Raw genomic sequence first — 12,248 nt, forward strand, 5'->3', positions numbered from 1 at the left:
TAGTATAGTAAAACCAGAGATCACTATTAACAGAATTGCTAATTAAAATTAATCATACAGATATCAATACACATATTGAGATCTATATATAAATACACAGTATAATCTAGTAGCAGATATAACCTAGCAGCATTATGTAGTTTAGCAACAGATACAGTCTAGCAGCACTATATAGTTTTAGCAGCATTGTCTAGTGTAGCAGCCAAGTATAATCTAACAGCATTTATAGCAGTAAAATACAGCCCAGCGTCAATCTAATTCTGGCTGCAATGTAACGCAGGGAACAGGGAAAAGACTCCGTTGATAAGTTATAATAAAAAGTAACAATAGCTCAATGAGAAGGTGTGTGACTCTACTGCAATTTAAGCATAATGCACCACAACAAAACACTTAGCTGGTGGATAACGACCCACAACTCCCAATCCAGCGCCTTGGGCAGCTCTCTCTCTCTCTCTCTAAGTGCTTGTGCTTTTTACTTCTCTCCAGTCAACGCGGCTCAGCAGCTCGTCTTCTCACGTCCCGATTTCACTTTAGTCTCGTTCCCAGCACACCAAGTGTCCCGTACTGCTGCCAACAGCACCCCAAATTCCTCACATCCTGGTCCCGTACCGCTACCTGCAGCACTCCGATCTCCTTGCTTTCTTTACTCTCGCATCTGTTTTGTTCTTACCCTATCTTGTTTCTGCCTCTCTTTCTTTTCGTTCCGCCTTGTTCTAACTTCATTTTCTCACTTTGTTTTCTGACCTCATTTTCTGAACTGCGTATCCCGATTCCCCTTTTTCCTGTTTTTCCTGTTTTTTTTTTCCTCCTCCCTCGTTCTTTACTTTCTAGTGCACATCTGATTAAATTATTGTCCACACCTGCAATGCAAACAGTGATTTCAAGCGGTAAACACCGGTGGCGTTGCCATAGGAACAGGTAACAGCGCGTGTACAAAAACGTAAAAGCAAAACAAATCGATACATCAGTGACGTGGTTAAATTAAATAAATCATTCCAACAACAGTGAAAAAAAAAGGAAAAATAAATAAAACATTCTACAAATCACAACAATAATTAAATAAATCACATACACCTTTGTCACCCGTGACAATTGGCAGCCTCATTTCATTTTCTTTGCTTTTGTAATTTCTCGCTCAGTCTTTGCAATACTGCAGTTGCACCGACTTTCTGAGAACAAAAGCAGGATCGGTCTCGATCATTGCCGCTCCCAGTTATAGCTCGCAAATCACCGAGACACACATGACTCAATTCACGCCTTACCGGGAAAACTTTCATCGGGCAAATAGGGTTCTCTTGCGAGCTAATCTTCAGGCGCTATGAACTTGTATGACATAGCCTGCTGTATAATGGAAACGGCATATGTGCGCGTATTTCTCAATGATAAATCGAGACAATTAAGTCGCAAATCCTGAATCACGACTCAGATGATTCCTTTCGCATTTGCTTTTGTAACCGGGTGAAATGTTCCATACGGTAAGAGAACAGAATTGGATGCAATAAATAATATATTTCTTTAAAATAGCATGAGTCTAAAAGCACAAGGCGTAACCTTCATTTATCAAAACCTTCATTTATCAATGGCTTGGGGCGAGTTAGCACCGAATAGTACAACCAGTGCTTCTGGCTTTCTGTGCTTTCTCGTCGAGTTTAACTAAATTTGTTAATTGTGAAATCAATTCGTAAATAAATTGCGAAAAGACTGACAAACACCGAAAACCAGAAGCCTTAATGTAATGTGGGGTGTAACTTGACGCAGAGAGAGAGAAGGGGTTGTAGTTAACATTGCATTGACAAAACAATGTGCTTGGTTATACAGTACTGTACTCTTTAGGAGGAAATTATATATATATATATATATATATATTAAAAAAAAGTTAATTTATGTAGGTGCTGCTTTATTTACATCCTGTTTCTGATTTAACTTCCCATCGGTTCTTGATCCTAGATCCTAGTTGCGCAACGTAAGAAGTGGGCTTCTATAAAGTCCTTAACTTTGCATCATCTGCCTTCCCTGACAAAACATTGTGTGTGTGTACTCTGTATTTGTTGGGCTCAGGTATCCTTTTCCAATTCAAACAAATTCTCAATGCCGACTGCCTGGGAGTGAGTGAGGAAGCATATTTAACGTTTGATAGGGGAGAACCAGTTTCCGTGTTGGACACCTGTATATGGAAGAATACATAAAGTAGTTACCAGTATTTACCAACGTCTTACTACAGACTGTAGTATTTACAATGCAGTGGTGTTTATTTTTTTTTATATAAATGTTGACACCAAGACCATGCTTTGATAACACCAGATTTATATTGCAGGGAGAAATAAGAGCAATGCTGTCAGCAAGTCCTTTCCAAGAACATTTGCTCCGGTCCTAGTCCTACGATTGCTTTTGTAAATTAGGACACAGGAATGAAAAGGTATTGAATTAAATTGTAAAAGTCTAAGAGTAAAGTAGCACTGCCCTGGAAAATGACAATCCTACAGGCAAGTCATGCTATTATTTCTGTTCACTAGACATCTAAAAATACTCCAGTGTGCTACTACTCTATAGTACAAGTAACAATGCTTTTAGAAAATTATTTAAAAAAAACCAAACAACAAAGTTATTGAAATTACAGAACACACTCCAAGAAGCTGGCATGAAATCAAAGAAAGAACACTGCTATTATTTCCATTTCTCTGAAATATGTATATAGTGAATTTGCAACAAAAAAAATATGCTCAACATAAATGTTTTACAATAAATACATACACAGGTATCTACAGAATGGATGGCTTTTACCAATTCAGTGTTAGTCATCATTATTGAATTGGGAAAGGTGCCAATGTTTTGGACCGCAGTTTTGAAACTAAATACTTACAGTACTTCAGCAAAACATTCTCAAAGTAAAATATCTGTGAAAAGAAACTATGATAACATGGCAAAACACATCTGGCGAAAAAGTATTCAGTTTGGCCTACAACCCCTCCTATAACAACACAAACCACACTGCGTGATAATCCAGCCACTGTATTGACTGGCTATAAAAAAAATGAAACAAAAACGGAACCAAAATTATCAAACTTTCACTTTGAACATTATTTATTTTAGAATTAGCAACTTGCAGTTTGCAAAAAGTACCAAATAGCAAAAAAAAAAAAATCCACTGGACCCCACCTAACGATCCAGGATATTTGGTCCGTTTCCTTGTGTAATCCTCTTCATGTCAGTAGTTTGTTTTGTTTGTCTATGCTTCCCTAGTCAATTGTGAAAATGAGATGTGCTTATCTGAGATACAGTATTCATTTCTGGAAAAGCAATTGAATGAATACAAATGACCAGTGGCTTGTATGCAGCAGAAGTAACACATGATAATTAAGAGCAACGTGAAGTAGTAAACAGCAAGAGTTGAGATATCTAGCATTGAATAACTTCTTTTTCCCCAGCCGTGGGGTTTAAATTAGATCCATTTTAAATATACCTTGCATTTATTCAAATGACAGTATGACCTGGAGCAATGCCAGAAAGCACCTTTCCAAAATACACCATGCTGCCATGCAGATGCGGCGTTTGATCTAAGGAAACTAATTCTATGAATTCAGCAGTTTGGTTTAAACACTTTTGCTCATACATTGCACATGTAATATAAATCATTCAGAGTGCCCTGGATATTTCAATCACCAAAAGGGCCATGAGGAACTGCTGTACTCCATAAATTGTTCAGTTTCTATATGGCTAGTACAAAGAAAAATAAAATAGGCGGACTAACAGCTCTCTGCCATTTGCAAATGAACAACTGAAAGAATATGCATGTTAACAATGCAACAGCAGACGGCATTATAATTTGGCTTGACAGACTTCAAGGATTAAAAAATTCAGCCATGCAAACTAAAGCAATGCTGTATGGTTTGGCTGGCATAATAAAACCAATCCTGCAAGACTCTAATAAACAGCTTCAAGTGCAAGTTTAATTGTATGTTGTTTCCAATCAGTCTGAACGATTCGAAAATGAAAGTCCTTTTCTCTGTATCAGAATCCACCTGACATCAAGAAACCAACCAAACAGGATCGAACAATCCAAAGTTGTACCACAGGACACAGACAAGCAGATTTTTATTTTAGGTATATCTTGGGCAATGAGTTCTTTAGTTTTACACTCTTAACGGTCAGTCAGGTTGTACTGTTAACTTTAAACCCAACAATTCTTTGGGAATGAACTTCCTTACGGATGCTGGGCTTCCACAATTTGAAGGAAATGATTGTAATCCGTGAACCTGAACAAAGTAACACCAAGCTAGAGGCACTAAATGGAGTACTGAACAGAATGGAAAATACATTGGGGTCTAGTTTACCGATTTAAACTCTGCCACCATTTAACTCTGTACTTAAAAAACAGACTTCATTAGCTATTAAAATTGAAAGTTAAAGCAAATTTGTACTTTTTAAAAATAGCTTCAGTGTACCAATTAAAAACTAAAAAAAGAAGCAAGTCAATGTCATTCAACCCCCAAAACTAAAATAAAACACCTCCTCATTAAATGATCAAACCGTATTTTTATTTTGTAAGAAATCTCAAATAATGATATTTAAAAAAAACCATTAAATGCATTATCAAGTATCCAGTGACTAGCCAGAAAACACACAAGAATATTGTCTCTATTACAGGTCCATTATCCCTGGTAACCTCCCTGAGACACTGTCAAGAACATCCCTACACAGTGCAAGAACACACAAAGAAACCTTTTGCACTATTGTGTTCCGTTCATGTAAAACACACACAAATAAAAAAGTGTAAAGCATAAATAGAATAGAACAAGAATACCTTCCACCATACAGACTAGGATTCATTCTAAATGTGAAAGGCGAGTTTGAACCTCTGGTTATTATTTGGCATTAGTCTTCAAATAAAAGTTGAGGTGTATTCAGCCCATCACTGAGATGCAGTGTTGCCTTGTCCTTGACCGATCATGACAAACATGTGCTCCAAGCCCCAGTGGTGCACTTCATACTGGTGCCATTAAGAAACCAGTGCACATGCATTAGGAGGTAGCCCATAATCTTAGACTGCACACATTCATAGATCAAAGATGTGTGTTGGAGATGGCTTTGAGACCAAGACAATCAGGGCATAAGGAAAGCACCCTGCTGTGAACAGGATTTGAACCACGATTCACACCACACTTGATTCTTTTACTAGGGAAGTCACTGGAAACCTTCACAGTAGACGTTAAAGACAGGTGGGCCTAATGGTGCAGTGCCCCATACTTTTACTATTCATTAACAATTCTGTATAAAGAAGGTTATCACCCCAGGCGGCCTCTGATGAAAATATCAGCTTGGCAGGTCTTTTGTGTAGAACATTATTACAAGTAGCCTGTACAGAATCACACCAGTGTAGAATTAAACAGAACTGTGGGATACTAATATGAATCTTTCATACCAGTTTGATTGGCACATTTATGGTCTTCACAAACACTACCTAGGTGTTCTGCTTTACTGGAAACTCAATGAAGAGCATAAACAGGATTGTCATTTCTCTCCCTCCCCAAAAAACACCAGCATTACATTTGCTAAAGAGGAGCTACAGGGGTTTGAAATTAGGTTCCTATTGCATAGATGTTTCACCAGTTCTACTTAATTAGCCAGTGTATAGGTAACAAGCTCAGGTGTGTTCTATTAAACTGGAACAGATCAAACTGCTACGCAATGGGACTCCTATTTCAATCCATGGGATACAATACAAACATAGGAGCCCCCCCAACAGTCCTGTGACACCAGCATTAAGCCCTGATGGGAAGTCTCTGAAGAGGAGGATACAAAAGGGGTTAATCTTGCTTTCAGGCTGATGCAAAAAGCACAGTAGAACCAGTTATCATCCAGTGGTGTTCCCCTTTGCACAGAAACAATTGGGACATTACAAGGCTCCAATTCTGTTTGGAGACACAGCGCATTTCAAGCTGTCGTCATTCACTAGAGTCCACATGATCCACATCTCCGTGGGGTTGAGTTTGTGCACCATCATGAGTTCTTTGTAAATGCACGGATCGAAGGGGTTGATCGGATGCGGGATCCCGAAGGTCTTGAACCCCGGATGAATGGATAACGTCACATTCATTTTCTTAAGGCACATTCCCACGTAGACATCATCGATTGGGAAAAGATCGATTTCCTGTGCGGCGTCTTCTAACCCAATCACCGTCTCTCGAGACATCAAGTATCCTCCACCTCCAGCGTAGGGCGGGTAGAGTTTCTGGCTGTACATCTCCTGCGGGATGAAGTACTTCACTTTCATGTCCCTGATTGGGCGAGCATTAAGAATGACGTCTCCCACGAAAAGATTTTTCTTGGCACTGAAATCGCCGAGGTACTCCACGATGTTGCCCGTGTTCACAAAGACATCGTCATCCCCCTTGAAGACAAATTCAGCGCTATTGCACTTCTTGGTGAACCAGGACAGGAAATGGACTTCTTTAAGGGTCAGGTTGAAGAAGTTGTCCACAAAGTCCCACTGAAGTATGTCCCCAAACTCTCTGCTTTCATAGGCCAGGAGCTGGTGAAGGGGCTGGGATTTAACCCTGTCCTCAGACTGGCCCAGAAGGAATACCAGCTTGGTTTTCTTCCCTTTGACGAGCCCCTCTTTGCCCCAGGTACCTCTTATAGCGGCTCTTCTGTCTACATTAATAGCAGCGGACTTAACAGCCAGCAGCAAGTGGAGGTCCCCATCACATCTCCTGGGCTCCAGGAGGGTTGGGAACGTCCGGCAGCCCTTATATTTTAGGAACAAACGATGCAGTTCTGGATAGTCTTCAGGTATTTCTGCATCGCTCACACTGGAAACGCATTTAAAAGTCTGTTTCAGGGGTTTGACAGTTAGAGTTTGGCTCTTGTTGGATTTGTATTTCCAGAAGGCTGATTTCGCAATAACAGATGCAGATTTTGAAGACACTGTTGAGGGTTTGAAGTTTGTCCTCACAAACACAATGCAAACTAGCAGCGAAGCAAACAGGATATACCATGCAGCCACAATTAACCATTTTGATCTGAAGAAAGTCATCACGTTCCTGTAAGAGAACATGGAAGACAGCTTAAAACAAACCAAACACAATGGGCTAGATGCACAAGATGATTTACAGAAACACATTGCCCACAATACTGTACAAACAGACAGTAAAACAACCCTTAAATATAATCACTTAATATCACTTAGAAAAGTTTACTATGATATTTGTACAATTTTAACATAAGTAAACTATGGTACATGCATTCTATAACCATGGACAAACCTATGTTACAATTGCCATCTCTACTAATGTTTCACCAGACCTCTGTGCTTCAAAATGCTTACCCATTACTGCACTTCCTTATGCTTTTACTCTGGTAAACTTGTATAATGCACATAACATGAAGCTTTCTGCTTTCTGCTTAAAATGCTTCTGTAACAGTTAATGGTTGTTAGGTGCCTAGAAGTCATAGGAGTTGCACCTTGGGTATTTAATTTAGAATGCGTTTCCCCCACCAATCAGGAAATGTAATGCAGACGAAAAACACCTTTCATTGAACTCCATATAAAAATTACAGAGCAGCTTATCCAAGGCTTTATACATCCGTGCCCACGGTTGTTGTATTAGGTTACATTCCCAGAAAAAGGATGCCAAACAATGGACAATACAACATTTAGATCCTCAACAACGTACAGGATTCTTACAATTTATCCTCAATTTAGATCCTCAAGCTAAACAAATGAGTTGACAAAAAAAAATAATTAACAAAATAAATTCTATAGTAAGGCTTTACACGGTTGCTACTTGCAATGTGGGTTCTGACAATTGCTCTTTAAACAAAAAACACCTATGCGTTTGTAATCACTTACTGATTAATTACAAGCCACATGTTTGCTTAAATGCGTCACTTAAAGGACAGCCTGTACTCCTTCAGCTAGCTGACACGTTACAGATTTCGCAAGACAGTCTGTTGCAATGGATGAGCTTCCATCGAATTGTCGGTTAAAATAAAGTACTGGTCTTCGCTTTTAGAAAAATCACTTTGAGATCAAAGCGCAGTCCTTTGTGGTTGTTTCAAGAAAAAAAAAAAAAAAAAAAAAAAAAAAAGCTATAAATAATTTCCAGTACAACAGGGCTGTGCTGTGGATGGGTCTTGTTCTGTTTACTGCACACGCCACGCTGAGCTCCACAGTATGCATAGCAGACGGAGGCTGAATATTCAGTATAGAAGAAATTCATTTGACTTTTGCACTTGACATATTAATCTTATCAGACTCTGGAACCGTCCAACCCTCCTGTCAGATTGAGACAATGGATAATTAACTTTTTCATGTTGCTTTTCAATCGCGGGACAAAGGTTTTGTTTGTTTTAAGAGAATTTCGTTTTTTTTTTAATTATTATTATTATTATTGCGGATAACTAGTTTCCCTGCTGATAGCTGTAAATTTAAAAACGAGTTAATACATGGAAGAACGACACCGATATTAATTTTTATACGCGGTAAACACTAAACTTTCGATTCCCATAATGATAAAATGGTAACAATTCAATAAAACGCTTAATCGTAATAAGCAACAAAATTTAAACGAGTTAATGAACGACGGTTTAATATAATAAATTCAAGGGAACAATTGACGGGTTTCTCGTAGTTATGAACAGGGTTACCAGATTTCCAATTATTTTTCTTCAATTCACTGACGCCGTAGAAACTCTGAAGCCGTAAAATAGCAGTATATAATTACACAATCTGACTACAATTAAATTAAACATCGGGTGTATTTATTACAGATCAGAATTACTGTTTATTTTACCAGCTAAACAAAATGGTTAAACGTACAAAAAAAAAAAAAGATTGATCATCTTACCAAGTCTATACACACACAATCCATAATTGTATTTTATTTTAGAATGGCCCTATTACAACCTAATACATCAAGAAATAACAGCTGGTAACTTGAGCACACTGACACTTTTAAAAAAGTGATTTCCATTGCAAAACCGGGACAATCTAACAATGATACTGTTTCTCACTGGGACACAAATGAAGGCTAAAGACTGCAACAATCCCTGTACTTAAATGTACTCTAATTGTATTGCCAATTTAGGGTGTGTTTTTTATTTTGCCAGTAATCTGTCAGTCTTTGTAAATCCAGAACACGTTCCGCTACAGTAACTTGCAAAACTACTGTCAGTACCCTGAACAACCAGTTTTTAAAGCTGTATTTTTGTTGTTTTACAGTGTGTTCCTCGGGGGTATGGTCTACTAGCATGTACCAATGTGAACCGTTGTGCGAGTATGCGTTACCGTACTGGTCTTTACAATGCTTTCATAAACTTAACCGTGCTTTTGCACCGAGTACGTTTTTGTATGAGGGCGGACATGCAAAACAAAGTCTTTTTTTTTGTTTGTTTTAAACTGAAAAACAAAACACACAGGTACAGCTACACGTCTCCCTCTTGTTTTTAAATCACTTTGAGTTTATACTTGCGTGTTAGCGACGTGGCTGGTTGATGCGATAGTACACTTCGTGTTTTATTTGTTTGTTTTTTTTTCCCACTCCGATAAAAGCAACGCAATAAACACATTATACAACAACCTTTTCTCGCTTACATTGAACGACATAATTATGTTCACAAATAAATACATCACTTACCCCGTTCTGAATTGAAAAAAAAAGTTCGGTCTGTGTGAATTCATTTTAGATGTAGGTCCCTAACGGCGGTGGAGGCTCCAGATGAAATGCGCCCCGATCAGAATCATTAAGAAGACCCGAACGCAGAATGAATATTCTGCACGCAGTCTCTATGTCGAGTCCTTCAGGAAAGCGCAGGTGTTTCAGGATTAGGTGCTACTGTTGCCCCGGAAACGTTGAATGTAATTGATCGAAACCAACATGTCTAACGTATTGGGTCGGGGTGGGGCTCGACAAGGAAATAATATATTCTGCCGTTTTCCACATTGGAAAACATTTCGATCAAGTTCTGGCATGGAATGTATAAATACATACATAAATTAAAAACAACAAAAAGTTTTACAAAGAAGCAGGCTTTCTACGCCGAGTAACTAAATTATTATCATATATTTCCATATACGGTAGCCTATATAAAAAGCAAAGAAAAAAACGATTTACGTAAAACTGGGAAATAGATGTGTGTCCCCGTCTACTCAGATACGTATCATTAGAATAAGACTGAGGATTGTCAGCACCCCATGAATAAATAATCACTTCAATGACTGTACTTGGCCTTAAGGCAAATATTTGGTGACCAGGGCATTTGGAAATATTAGCAAACCCATTACTACAGACTTATGCTACACCAGTATAATTGAAACAATTTCTCACAAAAAATATTTCTCCACCTCTCAGTTGTAAGGTTGGCAGTGATGGGGTTAAATATATCCCTGCCAGCAATAACAGGTGTGGCAATTCCCTAATTAGTGTTAACTAGGGAGTGGCTACATGTATAAAAAGAGCCAGAAATCCATTGTTTGGGAAAGGAGTTTATGGTGGTTTGATTTGGTTTGGCCCGGCCCAGCCCAGCCTACAAATGGTGTATTATTTCTTTTGAACCTTTTATTGTGTCTTGTTTGTTAATAAACATGCACGCTGATGTTTAAACTGCAGATTTCAGTCTCTGGGTCTTATTCCTGCTGGTTACATCTTGGGCCATGACGCTATCCCTTCACAGAGCACTTCAGAGTAAATGCTTTGGATCAACCTCTCAGGCATGGGAGGATGTTGCTTCTGTAAGAATCCTGTACGTTGTTACACAACGAAGTCTAAGATTGGAACATCTCTTTTCGATCAATAATGGCACATGGTATACACAAAGATTAGGGGAGGAGTATCCAGCACTGGGAGGTTTCTTAAAAAAAAAAAATATATATCTTTACAATTGTGCTCAAAATGAATGAATCGTTCTAAGGAGGTCAGTCCCAGGAACTGTGGAAGAGTAAATAACACTTAGGCCCTGTGGTTCAAGCCAGGCAGTTACAGAAACTACATTTTGATATTGTAAGCTTACATTTGGCACTAAAAACTGAAAGCTGTACTGGCAGTTGCTTTGTCAGTAAATGTACAATAATTGCCAGCTACAATAAATGTTGTCCGCCACCTCGTTTTCTAGTGGGTTTAGAAATTCTAAGAAATGTAGCAATAAAGCAAACACACATTGCAAGAATACAAGCTGAACAGTGACACATGTGCACTTACATCAGACTCTTCTGTGCTTCAGCAAGGTGACCTTAAATCTAGTTATAGCTTTTTATTAGTGAGACTCCCAGACAGGGAACTTAGATGGAATGCATTGTTCTGCCTCCCACACAACAAATACCTCATGTCAAACCCTCTATATCAAATGATTTATTCTTACCTTATAACCTGGTTGCAGCAGAGCTCAGCTCAGCTCCCTCCTCCTAAATGAGGAGCAGAGGCTTCCTTTTATGTCAGGTGGCTGGGCGCTGATTGATCGTTAATTAAACTAATCATCTAATCAACCCCAGCCACCTGAACACAATGAACCAAGGCAGGTAGGGGAATTTAACCCCATCCCTGCCAATTTCTAAAGAGCAGAGCTGTGCTCTGCCACACTGGTATAGAACTTTAGGTGACAGATTGATTTGATCTGTATCCACTCTAAAGGCAATACAATGTTTTAAAGACCTTCCTTGCTCTTTGAGTGTTGCCATTTGACTTCCACTGGTCAGTGATTGAAAGGCACACTTTTACTACAGGGCCAGTATATATGTTTAAAAATAACTGCAATTATATTGAACTTTATTCTCAGGGTTTGTAGATGTGAAACAGCCTTTCTCACTCATAGCCCCCCCCCCCCCCCCCCCCCCCCCCCATTGATTTCGTGGTTTAATTCTTAATATTTTCAGATGGCTTTTGCTTGAGGTGTAAATGGCTGAATAAAATCCAGACTGAGTCTGGAAGTTTAAACAATGCTAAACTTCCTACAGGACTGAAAAAAAACTTTGGTCTCTGCAGTGTAGATATTAAACACATCAGCTATACAATCATGTATACAGAAACAAACAATACATGCACAAAGTGCATTGAAAACCTCTGGTTACAACTATATATATATATATATATATATATATATATATAATAAATATAATAGGGTTTCCATTTAAAAAGCACATTGCTGCTTAATCACTCCTTCTGTGAATGTGATGTGATTTAAAATGCATTAAAAAGTGCACACTTGTAATAAATACCAAAAAATGAAACAAAATGTAAAATGTTCTAGCATGGCAT

At 38.5% G+C, this 12,248-nt stretch overlaps 1 protein-coding gene across 1 annotated transcript; it reads right to left on the reverse strand.

The window, feature by feature from the left end:
- Positions 1–1,939: 1,939 nt before the first annotated feature.
- On the reverse strand, positions 1,940–10,268 carry LOC121297428 (N-acetyllactosaminide beta-1,3-N-acetylglucosaminyltransferase 4-like). The gene is made up of 2 exons (XM_041223748.1): positions 9,636–10,268; positions 1,940–7,040 (listed from the first exon to the last, which is right to left on the reverse strand). Exons 1-2 carry the CDS (start codon positions 9,677–9,679, stop codon positions 5,894–5,896), a joined length of 1,191 nt encoding a protein of 396 aa, XP_041079682.1. The 5' UTR covers positions 9,680–10,268; the 3' UTR covers positions 1,940–5,893.
- Between the last annotated feature and the right edge of the window lie 1,980 nt (positions 10,269–12,248).

This window comes from Polyodon spathula, chromosome 22 (assembly GCF_017654505.1).
Source record: "Polyodon spathula isolate WHYD16114869_AA chromosome 22, ASM1765450v1, whole genome shotgun sequence".
Taxonomy (NCBI): domain Eukaryota; kingdom Metazoa; phylum Chordata; class Actinopteri; order Acipenseriformes; family Polyodontidae; genus Polyodon; species Polyodon spathula.

Excerpts from the sequence above, each read along its gene's own strand:
- LOC121297428 (XM_041223748.1), bottom strand. The coding sequence starts at position 9,679 with ATGAATTCACACAGACCGAACTTTTTTTTTCAATTCAGAACGGG. Across the intron at positions 7,041-9,635 it reads TTTTTTCAATTCAGAACGGG|GAACGTGATGACTTTCTTCA; the intron begins GTAAGTGATGTA and ends GTTCTCTTACAG.